At 41.6% G+C, this 23,371-nt stretch overlaps 1 protein-coding gene across 1 annotated transcript in view; it reads right to left on the bottom strand.

Moving 5' to 3' along the window:
- Positions 1-4,415: 4,415 nt before the first annotated feature.
- The window catches only part of mybpc2a (myosin binding protein Ca), a gene marked incomplete at its 5' end in the record, with an annotated part of 31,558 nt that continues 12,602 nt past the window's right edge, over positions 4,416-23,371 (bottom strand). The window contains 18 exons of the mRNA XM_083895855.1: positions 4,416-4,803; positions 5,103-5,289; positions 5,858-5,994; positions 8,160-8,319; positions 9,349-9,488; positions 10,583-10,778; positions 11,458-11,546; positions 12,008-12,175; positions 12,846-12,980; positions 13,118-13,306; positions 13,480-13,584; positions 14,292-14,451; positions 14,695-14,831; positions 15,717-15,746; positions 15,884-15,990; positions 16,424-16,589; positions 19,559-19,728; positions 20,127-20,232. Coding sequence (XP_083751981.1) covers positions 4,766-4,803; positions 5,103-5,289; positions 5,858-5,994; positions 8,160-8,319; positions 9,349-9,488; positions 10,583-10,778; positions 11,458-11,546; positions 12,008-12,175; positions 12,846-12,980; positions 13,118-13,306; positions 13,480-13,584; positions 14,292-14,451; positions 14,695-14,831; positions 15,717-15,746; positions 15,884-15,990; positions 16,424-16,589; positions 19,559-19,728; positions 20,127-20,232 — 2,420 coding nt within the window. The 3' untranslated portion in view covers positions 4,416-4,765. The remainder of the gene's footprint in view (positions 4,804-5,102; positions 5,290-5,857; positions 5,995-8,159; positions 8,320-9,348; positions 9,489-10,582; positions 10,779-11,457; positions 11,547-12,007; positions 12,176-12,845; positions 12,981-13,117; positions 13,307-13,479; positions 13,585-14,291; positions 14,452-14,694; positions 14,832-15,716; positions 15,747-15,883; positions 15,991-16,423; positions 16,590-19,558; positions 19,729-20,126; positions 20,233-23,371) is intronic.

Below are 23,371 nucleotides of genomic sequence, written 5' to 3'. Positions count from 1 at the left end.
GAACATACACGTTATCAGGAGATGTTACACACGCCAATAGAGTTAATGTAAGGCTCAGTGTTTTGAGCAGATGTTGTTATTATGAGACCATTATGAGTTGGTCAAATTAAGAATGGACTTTCTTCAACTCTTCCTTTTAGTATTCTTTGAGTTTCAATGCAAAGATGTAGTGAAGGAAGGAAAAAAAATGAAAGATGAACTCAGTCTGACAAGCTCAAGACAGTCATAGCTTTCATAACATTTTTAATTTCAATTTGTAAAGGCTTTCACAGAACTTTCATTTAAAGGGGAAATAAGTAGTTTATAGTGCCATCTAGAGGAGAGGCTGAAATTTACAACAAAGACCTGCTGCTCTGCTCACCCCCTCCCTTCCCTGAGCGCTACGGTACCGCAGCCGGTCAAATGTCGTCCTCGTTGTCTTTCTCCATGTCAGCAGATGAGGTTCGTGAGGCGAGGGAGAGGGCGAGCTACCGCGGCCGTAGCAGACGAAGCGGAGAGAGAGGAGTAAAGAGACGCTTGTTTTGTTCTCTCGCGTTTGTCCTTACAGGCTCCGGTAGAAACATGGCGTCTCGCTGCTAACAGTGGCTATGCAACCGCGGCCCGTGACCATGTTATTTTACATGACTTTTTGAAACACGACGAAAATTAAACAACAACTATTAAACAGCGACTAGACAATGCAGGAGCACATAATATGTATAAAAAAGTGGATTTTGGGTTATATAAACCCATAAATACTACACACTGTCCCTTTAAGACCTTCGCCGTCATCCACACTGATACATGAAAGGATCTTTCTATGATGCTTCAAACATAATGGAGACTTATCTCTTGGTTGAACTTTAGTTCATCTTCAAGTTTAGATCGTCAGGAGGTCATTGTAGGCTCAGCAGTGGCTAATGTGTTGGATTGAATATTCATGATGGGAAGCGACTTCAGAAAGTAAACATCTGGAATTACTGGTGAGATCTACAACCCAGCGTTTACTCTCATTCCAGCAAGATCTTGACTAAAACCAGCCAAAGTGAATCAACTCTGTTGAGGGTCTGGACTGAACCTTAGGGCTCTTCAAATTCTTTTTGAAAAAAAACTTCCTCCACACTACATTAACAGTTCAACTTTAGTTAGGAACCACTGTTGCATCACTGTTGCGCTCTCTCTCATGGTCTTTCTTCAGTACATCAACTTCACAGGAAGGCAAAATGATGACAAGAAATGATTAAATATGGCCTCAACTTAGGGCTTGAACTTTGCATGTACTTCAACTTAACTCCAGTACCAGATCTGTTGAGTTTATCTTGTTAAGACATCCTTGTTCTGTGTGGATGAAATTGTCTCCTGCTGTCATGATGTTTTTATTGTGAAATGTTCATGCAGCTCGTAAACATTTTCTCAGTGGTCTCAGACGTCACATGACTGAATTTGTTTAAACATGGTGACGGGAAATGCTTCCAGTAATATAAACACCACCAGTGCTGGTTTAAACCCATCAGAGGTCATTGCACACTTAAAATCCCATGCGACTGAGGAATATATCGCAGTACTTGACAGATTGAATATATCTGACCCTTACATTGCCCCTGGGTGCTTTTCACACTTATGGGAACAGCCTGAGCGGAAATAATTTCAGACATGCAGTAACCTGACATCTTCAACTTTCTGATAAACCATCCCCACATCCTATTCGCTTACACATTGCAATAAAGGCAAGTAAAATAAACAAGATATTAAAGCTCCAAAGTGTTGGATTCTGTACCTTATATGATGCTCATTACACAAGAGGAATCTACTGCCTGTGGTTTTGCATCACTCTGGGTTAACCAGTTGTGTGTCTCTCAGGATCTTTGGTGATCTAGTAAATTGCTTTCCTTTTGCCTGCTACTGTCTTGGTATCCTGGGGCACAACAGCTATCCACCATCTTCACTTTTTCCTCCCTCTGAATCCAGCCAGCGAAGAGACAAGTTGCTTGACACATTGCCTGTTGTATATCTTATCTGGTATATACTTGAACAGCATGGCTTCCTGCCTTGTGACATCAGCCAGCGGAGCTCTACGGAACAGGATGTTTACTTACTGCAAATTACTGGAAAGTAGATGATAAAGTACGGCACATTATGAGCTCACACCAGCGTGATTAAAAGTTGGCGTCGTCCAATAATGCCTCTGAACTTCCATTTGAACAGCGTCAGCATGGCTATGGGTGATGTCATCACCGGATGCCAAGGACAAAGTGGCTCAAAAGAGGACAGAGGACATTGAGTGTAATGCTAAGAAAACAGGTAGATAATCCTATATACTAAGTGTGTATTCTCCCTCTGTTTAATTTAGTTCTTATACTGTAATTACACGGATGAGACTCCGTTCCCTCCAGTGCTCTTCCTCTCTCTCTCTCCAAGTCTGTGATTTCATGTATAATTACTTGCATAATTATAGTTTCTTCCATCTACTGTTTCAAGAAGTCTGCTTCTGTCTCTCCGGTCTCTCTTGTCTTTAACAAGAACGTTTCTGTGCGCACACACAGACACAAGAAGACTCGCACCCCATTGATCTGCCTCCCGTTCGCCTGGTGGTGCGACTTGTCTTGTCGCTCTCTTTTTTTTCTCTCCTTCGTCTGAGGCAGGTCTGTTCTAATATTGGAAATACAGTAGATACAGTGCACATGAAGATGCTGATGGTTTATCCCTGGGCTGACACGCTGCCCCATTAATTATTCATTCAGGCATCACAAACTTAAAGAGCCTTAAGGTGTGTCACAGGGAATGAGGTCAACACAAATTTTTCTGTCCCATTTTCTGTCTTATAATTTAATGTAAAAGGAGAGACACTAACATGTAGACCCACCTGCACCTTCTCATGTTGTATACGTTTCTTCAGGCTTGTGGACCATGCCACCACTTACAATTAGAACCTCACTTTTGAGAGCAAAACCAGAGAGGAAAGCTCAGTTGCAGTAACGAGGTTACACATTGTTTTCTCTCTCTAAAGAATTGGGTTTTCCCAAAACTTTAATGCAAGGTAGGATGCGGCATACCTTTAGCACCACTTTCATGTGTCAATCAGCAGTGTCAGATGCCACACTGTGTCTCCGGTTAACTGACAATAGGATTAGTGAAACACCTCACATAACTCACACAGCCACACACTCTCGCAGAGTCATTTCCTGCCTGACAAGGTTCAAAGTTTTAGTTTCTTGCTGCACTGCAGGTCTACTGTGCAGCCAATCGTGGCCTACTTTCAGGTATCTGGAGGATTTTCCCTGGTTTATCTGAGCATTCTATGTTTTCACCCTATTTCAACTAATCTCTATCAGCATGTCACCAAGTAAAGGAGCAAATGCAACACATTGTGGCTCAGTGTGCCTGTTTCAAGGTTAGTGCCAGGAGTCAGGATTGGGACCTCATGTCTTGGGTACCCTTCATGTTCCAAGCTTCAGTCACTGATGCATTGCTAATGTAATAATACCACATAACCTGCCAATCACAATTATGCCTCAGACCTTAATGATGGTCAGACGTGGTCTTTGTTACTGTGTTCTTACCCCCTCTGCTGGAGAGACATGAGACGAGGACCTGATGTCAGTGGTGTTTTCGGCCTGGAGAGTGAAGTGCACTCGCATCCCCAGAGGAAGCCTGATGTACAATGTCCAAACTTTTTGACATGTTGTCAGAAAAAGCTTTTTGTCTCTGATTTGTGTTTGGGGGTGTGCTTAAGAGAGGGCGGGGTTACTCGCGATGGCGGTTGGGGCTACAGCCGATCAGTGAGATTTTAATTTGGTGTGTGAGGCGAGCCGTGGTGGACTCTCCCAGCAGAGACGGTGCTGTGTTTGTTTTGCGGGTGTGTAAATTAGCGGTAATTCGTTTGCTCAGTAATGACGTGGGAGAGCTAATTAGGGCAGTGTTGATGGGTGCATTAATTAGTCTCTGGTGAGTGATGCTAATGAGACCCTGATTTGGAGTGTGTGTTTGTGTTTGCATGTGCACAAGTGTAAGCCATGTATCTAAAGGCCCTCCACTACAGGTCATGCCATTAGGAATGTTGTAGTGAGAGTGTTTGTAGGAACAGGTAAAGACGAGGAGAGTGTGTCTGTAATCCAGCATGTGTGCCCTCTCTCTGTGAGTGTGTGTGTGTGTGTGTGAGAGAGAAGAATGCAGCAGGTCTATATCTGTGTATAAGAACCCCTTTAATCCCAGTGGCTCCATGATGTTGGCCATGCTTGGCTGAATACTGATCCCTCCGTTCAGCCATCACAGGTCCGATGGGCCCCTGCTCACACATCACCACGGTGAAGAGGCAGAGGTGCAGCCAGTCGGTCACACTGCGGTGGTTTCAGTGCTACAGCTGCATCACAATCATAAATTCATCCCAACCTATAAAAACGTCCCAGACACAAAACAGACAACACATGGAGCCGTAATGGATGAAAGGCTGTTTTATAAGTGTGCTCAGTGACAGGTCCACTTCACAGATAAGAAGGATCCATCTGTGTGTGGTCACAGTGGGGCAGCGCTACTACACTATTCTGTGGTGTCTCTCAGTCAGGAAGTGACAAGGTGGCAGCTTGCTGTAAGAATTCAGAATTTATAGCCTTTTACTGATGTGGCATTAATCAAAGCAGTGGTGAAAGGCATGCGTATAAGGAAGGGGGGTTGGCTTTAAAACCTCACCAGTGATCTATTCTAATCATATTTATTCATGGCTATCCAGTTAGACATAATCTACTACTATTCCTGTTCGACTGCATCCTCCGCAGTTTTGGGCTGTCGCTCATTTCTTCGACTCCGCTTTTTTCTCTTGTTGCTGTGCTGTGGAGAAAAAGAGAAACTTGAATCAGTGTGAGAAGCCACTAGATCACCCTGTTTAAAGAAGCTACAGCAGCCCAGGATCATCTGTGGCACTGACACTTCAACTGACAAATACAATAAGGATGATTTATTTTTTGGAGCAAAGCAGCTTGAATTTCCATCACTGGTCAACAACAAGAGATCAGGAAAACGGTTGAGGATGCTGAGCTTTATTAAAAACTGTCAGAAAGAGACTTTTCTGACCCAGCTCACTGCTTTGAATTTTTAGCACGATTGGAAAGGAAGTTTAGGCAGCGTACCTCGAACTTCAATCTTGCACTCCACCTCATCCTGCCCAAGATCATTGATGGCCCTGCAGGAGTATCTGCCCCCATCGAACAGGCTTGGCTTGCGGATATTTAAAGTCAACACACCCTGGTTGTTCTGCATCAGGTACTTGGCGTCTCCACCGATGATCATGTTGTTCTTCATCCAAATGATCTTTGGCTGAGGTTCAGTGTGTTGGAAGAGAGGGATGGAAATGGCAACAGAGAGAGTGAGAGATGTTGGGAAGGTGGGATATCAGAGGCAGAGGTGAAAGTAGGTCGACGTTTCAACTTGACAAATCTTTACCGATTTGGTCGGGTAGGAAGAAAAATGTGTTCAAAGACCTTTTTGCTCCACCTCTTCGATCTTCAGACATATAAATACACTCCTATTGCAAAGGCATCACAGTCCTCTCTGACTGTTCTACACTGACTGTTCTACACTCAGGCACCTAAAACCTACATGCTTGCTCTATTAAACACACATCAGTGATGATAAAAATTAGTGGATACTGGAAGAACCTTTAGTTTCCTCATTTGCAAAATGCAGCTGAAAAATGACCTACTATTTTCCACAAATGTAATCTACATCTAGAACAGCATCTAAAAGGAACAGGGAGAGAGCTTTTAAACATTTAACTGGCTGTTCTAAAACAAAGCATTGTAAAATCTGTTGTGCGAATAAGATCAGTGTTAAGACCAGAGGTAGCTAACAACGAAAAGGCCTCTCATTGTGAAGATGTAAATACCTTGGGGCATCCTCGGACGGAGCAGCTGATGGCAGTGGCGTAACCTGCAATAACACTTCTGTCCACCAGGGGAGCTGTGAACTTGGGGGATCTGCTCATGTCTTTCTCCATGAAGGGTGCAGGGTTAAACAACAAACCTGTATGTATGACAGAAATGTAAGTCTTAGTTTATCTGTACTTTATTTCTTACGCAACAAAGTGCAGACCAGTGTGAGCTTCTCCAGTAGACTGTGCTTTATTTACCAAGCATGTTTCATGTATCTTCCTTGCTCATAGGCCGTATGTGAGGTCAGTATATTGTCTGGTCTTATACTAAAATTGCTTAACTTGTTTTTACCCATTGATGGGTTAAGATGAAAGATTGAAAATATTGTGAAAACAAATGTTTCTTAGTGTATCATAGTTCTGGCTCCTTGTTGGATAAAGTGTTGTGTGTTATTGGCAAAGTCTATCTTTTATTTACTGTACTTGCAGAGCCATGAGAATGAGATGCAATTTTCCAAAAACACCAGATCAGTGATCGCTGTCAGAATATACTGTATAGAGTTATTTAAACCCATGTTTTCCATCACGGTGCAGTACAGTTCGGTTTGGAGCAGTAAAGCCCTGGGTCAGGATTGAGTTTCTACTTAGGACAGTACCTTTACTTGGTAGGCGGGGTGTGCGCGGTCCTCGATGGCCATGTCAGCGAGATACGTACGTAGACTGCTGGTGTTGAAGAAACACCGGTCGCAAGGGAGTGACACTTTTCTAACGGCCAATCAGCTGACTATTATGGGTCTAGCTCCACATGTACCGTTACTCTGGTACCTCAGGGGGAGGGTACCAAAAAGTGGAAGGGTTGGGGCCGGTTATTTTGGTACTATTCGTAATGGAAACGCAAAGAATACCGACCTGAACCGCTCCACTAAAGGACTTCACGGACAAGAGGTTTAAGTTTTGCATAGTTTGTAGACTTGCAAGCTCTGAGAATTCACAATTCCACCCCTTCTCCCTTGAAACTGAGTTACAAAGGCTCATAGTTAATATCTAAAAAAAGGGAACTAATCACTAACCCCCAGTGCTAGAGGTAGATTTATCATAATGCAGCTTTTGTATATAACATGGCAGCCACTGAAGAGCAACTGTCTTTCGATTTGGCTGTTGCTTCCATTTTCTCGCTCTGCATACGCTCTCTGAATTATTGGTCTGATTGGTTGAGGGTTTATCTATCCCTTGTTGAAAGTGGATGGCTACAGCCTTTCAAGACTCATATGCAATCTCAAATGAGATTAAGATGTATCTGTCTGTCATTAGCCAGACTAGGACACCCCTTCAAATATGTTATATGTCTTTACATAAACAGAAGCAACTTGCTGTCATGGACATGGACCTCACAAATCAGGATTCAACCTCACAAGAATGTGCAAAATGGAATGGTAGGGTTAAGTAGTAGAGACTAGGGGATTTATCCTGTTGCTGAACAATGAATGATACGGTTTAACAAGGACATAATCCAGATGAACACAACATAGGCTTGCCTAATGCCTATTGAAGAATATTTGCATGTGTTTTTGTGTTTGTGTTTTGTGTTTTTGGTGCATTTCACACAATTGTGTCACTTAAGGTTTGCATAAAACACAAATGCCTGATTGCAAACCTAGTGTATTGTTTTGCCTTGAATAGCCATAGCACATTCTGTTTGACCAACAAGTTGTTTTCATTTGCTGATTATCATTTCAATTATCAAGACTGGAGACCGACTTTTGTTCCATCTTGAGGTCAGGTGGGGCACTGTGATCAACATTTCCCACAAACAAGATTGGCTGGTTGGTTGCCAAATGTTCTGGTGGAGTAAACAACAACACAACAGTAGCAGCATTTGGCTGGTGGCAGGTGTTAATTTCCCAGCCTAGCTGCTTCCATAATCCACGCCGGCCAGTAATAAATATTATTTAACACTCTGTCGAAGAATATTTCTGTTCAGCATAATCAGAGCGGATTTAATTTTCTTTTAAATTAGATTCAAGCAATTAATCACAACCAGCAATTAATCTCAACTTGCTAGTGATATCATTACTGTGTTCTATAGTTATATTACATGACATTATTTTTAGTCATTTTTGCAAGTAATTGCTAATCACCATTCCTGATAATTTCCTCTTTTCAGTATCATACCAATTACATACCATAATACTCAGTTTATTTTTAGTTAAGTGAGCACATTGTGGCCGGCAGCTCAGCTCACATTAGCTGTTCCTTGGAAAAGCCGAAGCAACGTTATCACATTATGTTGCACAGTGCTCTGCAGGGAATTCATTACCTGTTTTGGCAATGAAGGCAGTGTTCTTGCTCATGCCAACCTCGTCGCTGAGGCCACAGATGTTTTCAGCGTACACTCGAAAGGAATACTCGTTCCCCATGACCAGGTCCGACACGGTGCAGTTGGGCCTGCGGTTGTGCTCGTAGACCAAAAACCACTCCTGATGTCAGAGAGACAGACAAAGGGTGAGAGAGAGTGGGGAGAGAAGTGAAGAATCTGCTCTTCAACCTTCATGTCCACCCATAAAACTTAATGACAACAACATTATAAAAACCTTTGCACTTGTGTGACCATGTAGGAGCACAGATAAAAGCTCCGCTGGACACATGGAAAATAACAATGATGCATGAGCTGTTTATCTTTGGACACTTGTGTCTTATTCTGTCTTGTCTCGTCTACTCACGGCATAATGGCAACAATTAAGCTGTCCCTTTTTATTTAGGAATTGATTGTTTAATCACTCACAGTGGGGCATGGTCCTTAAAACCATCTGACCTTATTGCTGTAAAATGAAGTACTCGTCACCAAAAAAAATTGCAGGCTGTGACACGCAAATAATCCTGACACCAGCAGAGCCACAAATAAAAATAATATAATACCACTCTCCACATGAAAAAATAATTTGAAGATTCATTAATTCATTGTCTATCGCTTTATCCTCCACATGATGGTCGTCGGGGTCACCGGAGCCAATCCTAGCTGACATAGGGCAAAAGGCGGGTTTACACCCTGGATACATCCATCACAGGACAATATAGAGACGAGCAACCATTCACTCACACATTCCCACCTACGGTCAAAAAGAGTGTCTCATTAACCTCTGCATGTTTTTGGACTGTGAGAGGAAACCCATTTTTTAACTTGAGTTTTTTTTGAGTTCTCTAACGACCAGTACATTTTTCTTATGTTAACTTCTGCTGGCTGCATTAGAAATGTTGACACGTGAGCACATGTGGACGCTGATCACAAGGGAAACTACGTGCTTTATGCAGCGAAGTGTAATGAAACTAAACTGACAAGTGACTTTGTTACAGTTGAACGGGCATTAATTCTGCTAGGATTTTTGGATTTTTACCAAAACAAAACTGCTTTGCCAGCCATTTTTGCAGAACATGGCAGCCATTGAGTTGCTTCATTTGAACCCCACATCTCTACTACATTATGTCTATACACTTGTCTCCGTGCGTACATTAGTCTTCTTGTCAGCCCTCTGAATCGTGTAGCCGATAATCTCGCAGTTGCCGTCGTCTTTGGGCGGATTCCACTCCAGCGCGGCGTTGAAGCCCCACACGTCTGTGACTTTCACAGCGATGGGAGGACCAGGCTTTTCTGGTGGAATGGTGACAGAGTTGAGACAGAGTCTGAGAACGGGACAGGTTCATTAGACAATCATGAGAGGAAAGAAGAGAATAATCAGCTGCCTCAGGGAACTAAATCTTATTTCCCTGACTGTATAGAAATGCCGGCAAGCTGTCTGAGGTAGTGAGAAAGAGAAGTGATAAACACATCTAGAGCAGGGTAGTTGATTTCTTCCCCTTTCTCTTCCTCTCTCTCTCTGTAGAGAGGAAGAAATCAACACTCGCAGCAGGAGAGATTTTGCAAGGATTGACAGATTAGCAGAGCAAAAGACAAAGGTTCAAGGAAAGAAACTGATAGCTGCATTTATAAATAGAAAAACTCTTGACATAGAAGTGACAAACTGAGAGACAGTAAGCTTTGCCTGGCTGAATTACACAGCAGGAGAATGCACTGCATTCATCATCAACCGCTCTGTGTGGCCTGTTCTATACACAGCACAGTACAGGCATACTGCACAACATAGTAATGTATTTGCCATAAATCTTGATATGAGTGCTCTCCTCTGTGGAGTTCAGTACAGACTGTGAGCAGAACAACTGCTTCTCCCTGTTAATCCTTAATGCAGTGTCTCATGCTGAAACAGTAGGCTGACAGATCCATTGAGGGTTGGTCTGATCAGACGAGTCACAGCCTTTCATTAGCTCAACCTTCTGAGCGGAGGAAGTGACAGAGTAACCCCTCAAAATCCAAACCTAATACCAGTCTACATGCAAATAATCCCAGCAAAGCTCTGCCAAATAATCCAACCAGTAACCTGACCAAGGGAGACGGGGCATAAACCGGGCAATGATATAGCTGCCACGGAGCAGGGATAATGCAAGAGCGTTGACTCAGCGCTTTGATGATTTGCTACTCTCTAAGTCCCAGGGTCTTAGAAGTGAAAAATTAGGAGTCATCATCAAATTAGAAAAGAAAAATGGTGACATTTCACAGATTAGGACTCCAGTCATCATCTCCTTCCAAACAGGTTATTAACTGTGTACCATGTGAAGTTTGCTAAATCTTAGCGAGAGAACATGCAACCTGGAAGAACATGTCTTTAGGTGAAGTTGAGAGGGACTGACCTACTATCTGAATGAATATGTCAGCGTTGTCCAACTGGTTCTCAATCTGAACAGACAGTGTGTACGTTCCAGAGTGGGCTCTCTCTGATGAACGGATGAAGAGGATGGTGTCCACTGCACTGGTACGAATGCTCACCGTTTTGTCTTCTAGCGGAAGGCCGTCTTTGAACCAGGTCACGATGGGATTAGGTTTACCCTGCAGGGAGAACCAAAATGAGGAGATTGTCGTGAGATTATCATAGTCCAAGTCAATCTCTGAGTTCTGACCATGGATATTCATGATTGTGAACTGTTATGCGGAGTCCTGCTCTTGTGAAATGTGCCTTCGCTTCAATTAGAATTGACATGCAGAGTAATGTGAGTGCTCTTTTGTCTGGATGGATGTGTAGCCACATCCATCCAGCAAACAATTCCCCTTTGCTACGTTACATTGGCTTATTTTCACTGTGATAACAATTTACATGTTAATTTCAAATGTTGTGAGGCGTCTTGAGCGCTTGGTTGGTTGTTGTTGTTTTTTCGTTAGCAAATTACTTCTGTGAGGTCACAGTGACCTTTATCTCTGTCCACCAAAGTCTAAACAATCCGTCTCTGCGAACCTAATTTGAATATGTGCCTCCCAAAGAGTCACTGAGACGTTAAAATCACAACAGACGAGACGGACAGAAAGACAACGTGAAATGCCTCCACTTCTGAAAATGGTCAACCAAAAACCAATGTTTTTTTTCTTCTGTCTTTTTGGTCCAATTAGAGACCTTGGCCTCCCAGAAAACTCCTCTCTTTAAGCCTGATGTTACTCTGCCATTGGGAATCTAGTCCTGTGTATTCAAAATGCTGCATGGAGAAGGCCAGTGATTGGCCGGATCTCAACTAACCTGGAAGGGAATGACCAGGTTCACCTTCTCGCCCACAACCTTGATGAGTTTGGTCCTCAGCTGTCGAGGCAGGCGGATCTTTGGGTTTTCTGGTTGGAGGACACAGGGGAGATGGCAAAGGTAAAATGTGTGTATGTGTGGGTAATGTGGAGGCGTGTTGATAAACATTGTAAATGTTACTGTATGCTATGTTATATGCATGAGTGAGTATTTTATGTATACAAGAAGTATAAATAATTGAGACATTGAAGTGCACGGTGGAATAATTCCATTTTAAATGCAGTACATGGCAGAATAAATAGATTTCGAGTAACTTTATGATGACTAACATCTAGCATTAAGCTTGATAATTGGATGTTTGTTTTAGTTTATTCCCACCAAGCAGCACTATTGTGGCCGACCGCGGTGTCTGTGGCACCTAAGTGTTGGCAATTCTGTTTTAACAGATGTAGATTTATTTTGCTATTTTGTAACAAAAACACCAAAACGCATCTGTTCAATTTCAGTGTTAGGAAAAAAACAAACAGAGAATTTCAAACACATTTCTGACCCACGATCTCTCTGATAGTGACCGCCTGGGCGGTCGTGGCAGGGGGACTGCGGCCAGCAATGTTTACAGCTGTAACTCTGAAGAGCATCTTCTCTCCCACTGGAAGATCCTTCACTCTGTAGTGGGTTTTAGACACTGGTTCCTGATTGGCCTGCACCCACTGGTCACCTGAGTTCAGGAGAGGAGACAACCAGAATCAATCCAAACAAACTCATCAGGAATCAGACACATAATACTGCAGTAATATTATAATAATGTAATATTTTTCACAAACATTTCACTTGCATATGCTGTTTAAAATGAAGATAGTGTTTTATTTGCTAGATCAAACATTTAGCCTAAACAATAACTAAAATATAGTTGGGGAAAAGAAAAAGTCAAAATCTCATTATTTTTCATTATTATTTGTTAAATGAATAATATGTTCTGGCCTTGCAAGACTTGATTGCTATTGCTGGTATTACAGTTGAAGAGGTATCCTAATGATAACAGCTTGTTTAATCAAGTCCTTACACATTTGTGCCCGTTTTTTGGTTTTTGAAAAGCTAAAAGAAATAAACACAAGAATGCTTTTTGAATAAACTAATTAAGATTCTGCCAACTGCCAAGTTATACTCGTCCAAATATACAGGAAAATAGTAGGTGGTTTAGACAAAAATGTTTTGGGTTGATTTGGTGTCTTCTTAACTTGTTAAAAAGTTTCATTGCCTAAAAAAGACAATTCAAAGCTAATCAATCATATCGATGTATTAGATCTGATACAGCCTTGAGTTACAATAAACCCTCAATAAGACCTTAACATGAAGTGGTTAAGCACAATATGTTTGCATGTATTTACTTTCTTCTTTGCAGTACTCGATGATGTAGCCGTCGATGCCTCCTGCTCCGATTTTCTCTGGAGGAAGCCACTTGAGTGCACAGGTAGTGTCTGTCACATCATCCACCATGAGACGAGTGGGCTCACTGGTGGGGGCTGAGAGAGACAGGACCTAATTAATACATTAATACCCAGTGTGTATTGAATGGCAGGTAGGTTAAGCTGCTTCGATGAGCACTGTGTGGAAAACCTCTGTTAATTAACCATTCAGCTAATGACAAATGGCAACACACCGATGGGCATGAAGGGCTTTGAGGTAGCACTGGGCTGCGAGACACCGATGCCGTTGACTGCAAACACTCTCATCTCATAAAGTACACCTTCAATCATCTTCTTCGCCTCGTACGTAGTGGACTCGTAAACATCAAAGTTGAGCTTGGTCCATCTGGATGAGCCCACCTTCTTCCTCTCCATCAGGTACCCTGGAGGAAGCAATAGCAGCGTATGGTGAAGTAATTAAAAGGGGCTCAATGTTCTTCGGAACGGAGTTAAAAACATTGCACTGTAATAAACAGGGAGCTTTCTAAACTACTGTTTTCGTCCCAGGAGGAAGACATCAGATGTGAAGATTAGATGCTGCGAGCTCCAGATGTACCTTTAATAGGAACTCCGCCATCATATGGAGGAGGGTCCCATGCGATCGTGCCAGTCTCCTCGCCAATTGATACGCATTTGACATTCTCGGGGGGAGTGGGCACATCTGGAGAGGCAGGTAACAGTTAGACATGGAGAATGTGTGGATATGAGAGGCATTTGAGGCATGTGTGCAGTAAGAGAACAAAATATGTTAGCTGGAACATTTGCAAATACACAGTATGTGTTTCTTCTTTAAAAACGAATCAGATCATTTATCAAGTTTTAGTTTCATTTTTTGGCACATTTAAGCCTAAATTACATAATTGTCAGTTCAGAGAAGTTGGTTTAACGACTACATGTGAGGCATCATTAAAACAATCTGTCTGTTTGGTCTGAAAAAAACAAATTAAATCTAATGAGGAGTCTTGAAACTTCTTTACAACAAACATCTTGTCTGTTTTATTGGTCTTGAAGTGATCTAGGATTTTAGGGTAATTGTTACTCATAATGCACAACAATACCATGATTGTTATAATTGAACAAAGCACAGGCTAATGATCGAGTATTTGAAGATTATGCTGTGTGAGTGTTGTTGTTTTTGTTTAATCACATGACAACAAATTCAAAAGCAGTGGCGTCCTTTAAAGTCTGAAAGCATTCAGTACAAATGAGGCATGTTTTATGTTTTCATTTTGCATCAATATTCTCTTTACTAATATTTTCAAAGTTCAAAACCACACAGCTCTCAGGAAACCAGGAAAAACAGAGCGTGATCATCAAAAGGCAGATATATCAGAAGAAAAAGGACAAAAATGATAACGAGCCACTGACCCACGACCCTGATAAAGACGTCAGCCTTGTCCTCTCCAGCAGGGTTGGTCACAGTGATGGAGTAGAGGCCTTCATCGCTTTTCTCCGCCCCCTCTATTACAAAGCTGCACAGATTTTTCCTCGTCTCCACGCGGACCCGTCCCTCTGTCTCAGCCACCACCTGTACAAGACAGGGGGGGGAAAAAAAATACTGCTGAGAAGACTGGTGTCACATGACCATGCAACAGCTGTCACAGTGACATGTGATTCAATCTGCCCACTTCACGTCTCACTCCTCCTCTGTGCTCCTCAGTGAATAACAGTTGAATTATCTTACTGATGCACAAAGGCAAGAGCACATCTAACGTGTGTTTGAGTGTTTGTGAAGTGAACGATGGGAATAATCTCTGTTCTTTTCCCTCACGGTGTCTTCTTTCATCCAGCACACTGTGGGCGCCGGTTCTCCTGTGATCTCAACGTCAAGGCGGAGTTTGTTTCCAGCCACCACGGTGATGACGTTCTTGTTGCCGCCGCTGGTGTCCAGGTGGATTTTGGGAGGATCTTTCATGAGGAGCAGAAGAGGTCTTTCAGGTGAGGAAGATGCGTGCATGCATCGAAACATGCATCTCATGCATGTAAAAAAACAAAGTATCAATTGTGAAGGAATTGATACTTTGTTTTTTTTATATGCATGAGATGCACCAAACACCACCAAACACTAGTGTGGATGAAGAGCAACGCAGAGGGAGCCTCTTTTTTGTTAGAGAAGAGCGAGTGGTTAGCCTTAGCAGTGAAGTACAAATACTTTGTTAATGTACACAAGTATAATATCATGTGTCGGTACTTCTGGTAACATCTACTTTTATTCAATTACAACATATGTTACTCTTTACTACCAAATAAAATCAGAAGAAGAGTTGGTAAATGGTCTGTATTTATATCGAACTATTGTCATCTTGATGACCACTCAAAGCTGTTTTACCCTAGTTATGTCATTCACCCATTCACACCCATTCACACCCACATTCACACAGCGCATATCTACGTGCAGCGCATTTTCTATTACACATTTTCACCGATTCACAGCCGTCAGGAGCAACGTCTATCTATCTATCTATCTATCTATCTATCTATCTATCTATCTATCTATCTATCTATCTATCTATCTATCTATCTATCTATCTATCTATCTATCTATCTATCTATCTATCTATGTTTTTAAAGAGCTGCTGTATTAAAGTTACACTATTGAACTAGAAGTGCAGGCAGCAGGTTTCCCGCTGATCAACCTTGTCTAGTTGTAATTACGTGTTACCACACAACTGCACTGACACTGTCACAGATACATTTCTGGGAGGGAGACTCGTGTTGAACAATGCTCTATCTACTGTACAAATCTGCACCCTCACGTGGCGATGAATAAGATAAATGTGAAACAAGATTTACCTTGTCGGGGAACGTAATCAATCTTGATCTCTGCGGATAAAATACAAATATGAATATATTAAAAAAAAAAACTGAATTTGAATTCTGATGTGGTTTATGTATCTACAGAGAATGATTCATGTGCTTTTTTTTTTAAATATATACGTTGGCTTTCATTTAGCTCTCACCCAGAAAGTTCAGTTTTGCAGAGAGGGACAGTGCATGGCCGTCAGGGACGAACGTGTAATCTCCGGCGTCCGAAGACTTCACATCATCAATTGTCAGCTTGTGGACCCTGACACATTACCAGATGTTACAGAGGAGACAATATTTGTTGTGACCCACAATTATGCAAAAGAGAGTTGCCTTGGCAACGTACTCCGTGAGGCAATATGGCAGAGTGAAAAATATACAAAATGGCTTTAACCTTGTGTGACTGCTGTTGTTTTCCCACCAAAGGCTGCTCTGACGGGAGGGATTACTGAAAGGAAGCTGCAGACCCTGGGGTGTGTAGGCTTTGCTGTGTGTGTGTGAGTGTGTTTCATGGTTTTACAGAAGCCAAAAATGGGTAAAATAGTGAGAAAAAGAGTTGGAAATATTGGAAGCTGTATGATTGAGTGTGCATGCATATCTGTGTTGTTTTTTTGTTTCTATAGCTAAGCATAGAGAGCCCAAAGAAAACTTTCTGGGATTTCGAAGATGACCCAACAGCCGTCCGGCGTAATTACCTTCCAATATGTGATATTTTGATACGATCGCTGGGGATCACCTCGACGCCGTCCTTGAACCATTTTCCCGTCACTTTTTCATCAGACACTTCACACTTGAATACAGCCTGTTCAGCAGACTTTACTGTCAGGTCAGCTATGCTCTGCAGAACCTCCAGCTCCTTATCTGGAGCAGAAACACCATAGATCAGTACACAGTGTAGCATACAAATGTTTCCTCACACACTTCCACACAACACAGCTTGTTCCGACCAGTGTTGGGTAGAGATGCTGTGTCACGATACGCTTCATTTGTGTTTCGTGTAGTTTATCATGAGAATTTAAAAGAAATGAACAAGATACAAGGGATACTGTGACATTCTAACTTTCACTAATAATTTGTCATTCCCAATTTAACCAGTAAATTGGTAAAAAAAACATTTTCCACTTTCTTAGAGAGTATCAGAGTAAGGCATAACTCCTATATCTATTATAGCTTCGGACAAATTATGGAAACTGTCCAAAGGTTAACACCTACCAGCACTTAAAGCCCACTATGAACATAATATATTGTTTTTACATTGTACAAAACCGATAAAATGTAGACATTTCCTGTTTTTTTTCATGGGATTGTGACCCGGAGAGCATCAAACTAACGGTTAACTATTTTTTAAAACTTATATATATATACTGGCGTTAAGCAAGGCATTTATTTTCAAGAAACAGCTGCTGGGAAAAAGGGTGGCAAGTTCCCTCCATGCTGTGTTGTCTTGAGTCCTGTGAATGCCAGCCAGTCACACCATGACACACTGCGAGACTCTACAATAATGAAGTTTTCCTCTACGATCTTGTGGTGCACCTTATGCAGGGAGTCTGTTTAGCCGTTTAGCTTGGAACGCTATGATCATATTTGCCACCTGGTGCACTGTAACTGTCCAGTACATGGAAGCACGACAGACTTTTCCTCGCAGTCTAATCAATTTAGGAGATTCGTTTGGCTTTGCAGGTTCGCAGCGGCTGAGACGGCCCAGGATCTGAAGAGCGAGAACTGATTCTCAGCCATCGGTTTTGGAGGTGCAAATGCAAATTAGCATGACGAATCGGGTGTTCAACCGCTGATGAGTGATATTAATTAATATAACGTGAGTTATGACTAATTTCTTGCTTTTAATGCTTGTCAAAATGGAAGACATCAAGATCCACTGATGTGTAAATTTTCTTTAACTTCTTAATTTATGAACCATACCACAAATAGTTGTTTGGTGTCAGTAACTTTCCACTTCAGCTGATGTAAGATAATTGTAATTTAAATATGAGTATGGTAGTTCATTAAGTGTTGACATTACCTATTAACACAGCTCATTGTTGTGTGTATTTGAACGTGCAAAATGCACAAAGGAAACCAGAGATGTTTTTTTTAACGAAACTACCTGTTCGGTTGTGCTTGTGCAACCAAAAGCTGGGAGCTGCTGATATGATCGAAGGTTAGAGTGAAGTTGCTGCAGCTTAACTGAATTTGTTAAAGCATTAAGACAAACATAGAAATGATAGATTACCAGTGCTGCTTTCCCCTCACCCTGACTTTGCTGTTTGAGAATGACAAACAGATGTACCTGGATTGATTGTCAAATACACAGCACAGCCATCAGGAGCAACGTGGGGTTAAGTGTCTTGCCCAAGAATACATCTGCATGTAGACTAGTGAGGCTGGCAATCAAACCAGCAACCTCTAAGTTGAAAGACGACTCACTCTGCCACTGAGCCACTCTCATACGATGTGCACCTCCAATGTGAAAGGCCCCCCAATGATGCATGATTAGATTTTCACCAAAGTGGTTGTAACAATATTGGAATAGAATAAACTTTATTATCATTGTAGACACAGCGTAGAACAAAATTGGGAGCATTGCTCCGTTTGGTTCATCACAATGATTTTACTGTTAGAATGAAGTCGGTCAAAACGCATTACCCGATAATGAAATCATCTCTGCACCGATGATGTTGCTTTATGCTGCTACATTGTTGGGATAAACGTATTTAATATTGTAATAACTTTAGCCAATGGTGTAGTAACAGGACACCAGTTATTAGGATAACTAATTAAATTTTTACTGTTATTATTATTGCCTTTAATCAATGACTTTTCCTGTTGATGGCAGCTGTTAGATCCAAATTTAAAGGGGCTAGAAAGTAGATTTATCTGGTGAGAGAATAATTCTTCTTCTTACTAAGATTCATATCTGATCTTTGAGCTTCCTCGCAGGTGTTTAAAGCTCACATAGAGGGGCCCTGTTGCCACAGGTTAGTTATGGAGGTCTACTTACATACATTAACTTGTTTTTATGGTTAAAAAACCCCTAGTTGCTGTAAACGAGCCGATAGAAATCCTCTTTTCTGACGGCGTTTCTCAGCCGCGAGATTTGAGACTCAACTCTCACACCCAGAAGAGTCTTGTGATTGGCCAATACCCGGAAGTGACATATTCAGCACACCTGCTCTCAGAAGCACAGCTCCCCCCTCTGGAACGGTGGATGCACTTCTACTCATTATCAAAACATGGTTTTAACAATGTTTAAAAATAGCTTCTTCACGACTCCCCGCCACAGTCCCTTTTATGACTTTGACCCGGAGTCAGAAGACACTGTTGCTTGTGAAACACCTCCACAACGGACGTTATTGTTCTTCTGCGGTTCAATCTGCGCAACCGGATGTGCCCGGACTAGTGACGATCTGCTGTTCCGGAGAACCGGTGTTTACTACAATAAAACACAGCATTCTCAGCAGTGGCTGAACTGTTTGTTTAGAACCTTCAGGGCTTCTTAAACAAGGTAATGATGCAGATACACACTAAAAAAACAGCGTTAATTGGAACTTCCGGTCTAGGTCCGCTTTAACTTAAACCCACCTTAGTATAATAACCTGGTCTCAGGCCCTTTCATTGTTGCTTGCAGCTTGTAAGGAATGGATTGTTTTTTTCCTACTCATACAATAATCTATAATAATATCCCCTTATGGCAACGACAAGTATTATCATTATTTATCAGTTGTGATAATTAATGAAATGTGTTGTTGGCTACATATAGATGGATATGTGTTTTTTCCTATCACAAGGTTCATGTCAATCACTGACAGTAACTCAAACAAATGAACATTTACCTTCAACCTCGAGCTCTGCTTTTGACTCTCCACCATTAGTGATGGCGTAGTACATCCCGATGTCCTCCTTAGTCGCCTCATTTATGATCAAAATGTGCCTCCTCCCGTCTTTTTTAAACCTGTACTTTGAACCTGCGTTTTCTCTGTTCAGTTCAACTCCATCTTTCATCCTTGGGAGAGAGAAAACACACAAACACCAACACACATATTATGCTTTAGTGACCACATGGGAGCACACAGAGCTGACTGACATGTCTGCAGTGTTCTACTTGGCTACAGTCTCTGGGGATCACATGGTTTTGGCACATTTTAGAAATGGTGCAGAAGGAGGACAGGTTTTCCTATCAAGCTTCGGTGCTGCAGTTTCTTCTTTCTAGTCATACAGATACAATTTTTTTTCCCAGACATGTGTGAACATCCCTGGTTCTTGGGACCTTTGTTGCATGTTTCCTAATTGCTGTCTCTGTGTTAATCCCCTTTTACTCAGGAACATTTGAATCATTAGTAACAGATTATTAAATGACTAATGAGGCATGTTACTATGTGAACAACTACAGGGAACACTCACCATTTGACATGGGCTCCTTCCTCGGACACCTCCACCTCAAACTCCACCCTCTCACCCACGACAGTGAGGACATCATCCAGCAGCTTGGTGATGGTGATTGGAGGCTCTGAGGAGAACAGCGAGGTAGGGCGTCACTTCTGCTACTCTTAATATCTTAATGATCAGTGTCGTAATGGCCAGGAACAGGTGGAGAAACGGATAAAAAAATTAAAGTAGGGTAGGGTGGGATAAACGGAGCTGTCACACCTGAGCAGAATTAGTAATGCCTTATACAGAGTAAATGTATGAGCCTGAGGCTGATGTCTGGCACATGCAAATGTCTGATTCTTAATAAAGTATATCCATGGTCAAACACAGTTTAACCTACTAAGACTACCCAATATATGAGCTGAAGTTATAGAATGTCATTTGTCAGAACATCAATTTGTTAACTTTATTGGAAAATCCCAGAATTAAAACTATGCTATTAAATTCAACCACATTATCGCAGCTTTAATTTAATAATACAGTTTTTCCCCCCTTTGTGGCTGGATGTAGTGATCTCAATGAGCAGAAAACACACACACAGCATATGCACACCAGCTTTTGAATTTGAATAACAACATAATATGCTCCTGGAGGCCACATGAATGCCACCAAACACACGTCTCACAGAGGTGTAAGGTGCTTAAAGTCCCCTCAGGTGGTGGGAGTCACATTACCTAACACCGCGATGTGATGCCCGTGATTATCTGATAGCCTCCGCTATTTGTCATTGTCAGCATCCTGTGCCCGAAATTTGATGTCTCAATTCGCTCTAACCTCAGCTGAAGAACTCAGAAGCCTATGAGACACAGTCACAGCGCCACACACACATGCACACTTTAATAACAGGCCACGGAAAAGTTTTGTGAAATGAGCTCAACATCTTCAGAGTCATTCAGGGTTGTTGTTGATTTTTTTGTTTGGTTTTTTTTCAACCATAGAAACTAAGAGCGATTCTGTTACCAGAGGAAAGCAAGGCTGAGGCACAGCTTAAAAAAAAGCAGAGGTTTTACACACAAAAGTAGGAATACAGAATGTAAGCTGTTTCACTTCAGCTCCGATCTAACCTAAATACCTGTGTGAAACCTTTCTCTTATGAATGACATTTTAAACCGAGACGTGTTTTCAAACAGCCAAAATTGAGTACGTAGTTATCATGTTCTTTGAAACGTACTTGTTTGTGTAGAAGCAACTGAATTCCAAAAAAATGAAGCGACAGACTGTAGTTAATCATAAGCTGCTTTCAGACAGACGGCAGTTATTCTTCCAAAGATGTTGTGGAGCAGCTGTATGTGTGAACGCAAGAGCCCAGGGTGTAATCTGTGGTAAATTTTCAAGAAAGCTCGTTAGAATATAGGTGAGGATCCAGAGAAAGAGTAAGAATCACCAGCTCACTCTTTCAAAGATCCTCCTGCTGTTGTGAACGCATCTCATCCAGATAAAGTCATGAACGGTAAACTGCAGAGAATGTCGAGAACCAAATGTCCACACATTATCTGTAGGTCAACTCTTAAAATGGAGTATTAGGGCCAAATTGAAGAGAGAAAAAAAATATCTTTTGAGAATAAAGTGATTTTGGAGATATCTCCACCGGTCTAACTCTGGAACTTCCGGCATGTTGAAATTGAAGATAGTGTTACTGACCCTTGTCGTTCTTCAGCCATATTGGATTGAATAGAAAGCGAAACTAGACTTTCACAAATCACTTTGTCCGATCTTCACGAAACTTGACGTACATGATCCTTGGACCAAGCCTCACAAAAGTTACCAGAAGGATTTTTGATTTTCGGAAGCATTTGCCCATCACAGCCAGCTGATATTGGTGGCGTAGCAGCCAAACAGGAGGTTAGCTCATAAACATAAAAATCATGAACATTTGATGGATATTTCAGACTTATTTACATGACCACACCAAGGCAACTGTACACCTTTGTCACTGCCCCTACACTATCTAACCGTTTACTGACACAAGTGCAGCTCTGCCTTGCCACGCATCATCGGGGTCGCATTCGTGAAATGCACCCGAGCAAGCACACTCTGCAGTTCCCCCGGAAATGCATTCTCGTTATTATTATTGTTATTAAATAGCAACAGAAAACAGTCGATCACTACCAGACATTTTCCCCCTACACAAAATAGATGATTTCCACTAAGTCTGTGTGATTGTTTCTTAAAAAACAGACTCTTTCATAACCTCTTCAAAGTCTCGATGCTGATGACTATGTGGTGATGCTCCATGTCCCTCATCCAGGTTGCAGGTGCATATCTTCGATTTTGCTTGAATAATAATCAATCAATTTGATAAAAATCAAAAACCGTTTTCAGTTTGGCCTTAATACTCTGTCGTATATTATCAAACAGGATGTTAATCAGTGAGAATTAAGACACAGATTGTTTCATAGTTTGGTTGCATACTAAGCTAAGCTAACAGATGCTGGCATGAGGGTACTGAAAGTGAATGTGTTTGCCAACATTTTGTAAGTAGTTGCCTGAGGAACATAATTAACAAACTGTTTTAATGCACAAACCGAACATGATGTGACTCATTTCACAAAGCTTTGTGAGCGTTTGACATGTGGTGGAAGCTCAGTATTCATCCAGTCATTTCATACCAAGACAGAAGCAAAAGCACAAGTATGGCCCAGGTGCTTCATGTCTACAATGTAGCTGCTATGTAGTTTTGGCTGTATTTGTCATCTGCTGAGCTCTTCACTGCCCTCAGCAATGTCAAGACGAATCAGCAAATGATGTAAATGTTTGCAAACAACAGCACAAATTATATGGTGCACACACAGACACACACGCACACGCACACACTGACTGTAGCTGCATGGGAGGCGTTGCTGAGTTGAAGAGCTTACCTTTCTCAGTCTGTGATGGACTAACATCGGAATAGGCAGCAGTGAGCACACTGAATAAAGTATGGGATTAATGAAGCAGGAGCAGCAGACACAATTACATCCATTAAAACATCTCAGACCCACTCACAAAAAATGAGAGGAGACAACTGAGTTAGACAAACACATCAGTCACAATACCAAGCCCAGTTCACTGGAGTCTGTCTAATTGGAATGCATGCAAATAAAGATATTGTACCATCATTTATAATAACATGGTACAGCCATTATACTGAATGGTTTCTTTAAAATGTCTTGATGTGACATAAACCTGAAATAAATCAAATACTTCTACAATCCATTCATATTTCAGTGATATAATAT

Source organism: Microchirus variegatus (assembly GCF_963457635.1).
Source record: "Microchirus variegatus genome assembly, chromosome: 10".
Taxonomy (NCBI): domain Eukaryota; kingdom Metazoa; phylum Chordata; class Actinopteri; order Pleuronectiformes; family Soleidae; genus Microchirus; species Microchirus variegatus.
The sequence above is the reverse complement of the archived record's forward strand: the minus strand, read 5'-3'. Positions and strand labels throughout refer to the sequence as shown.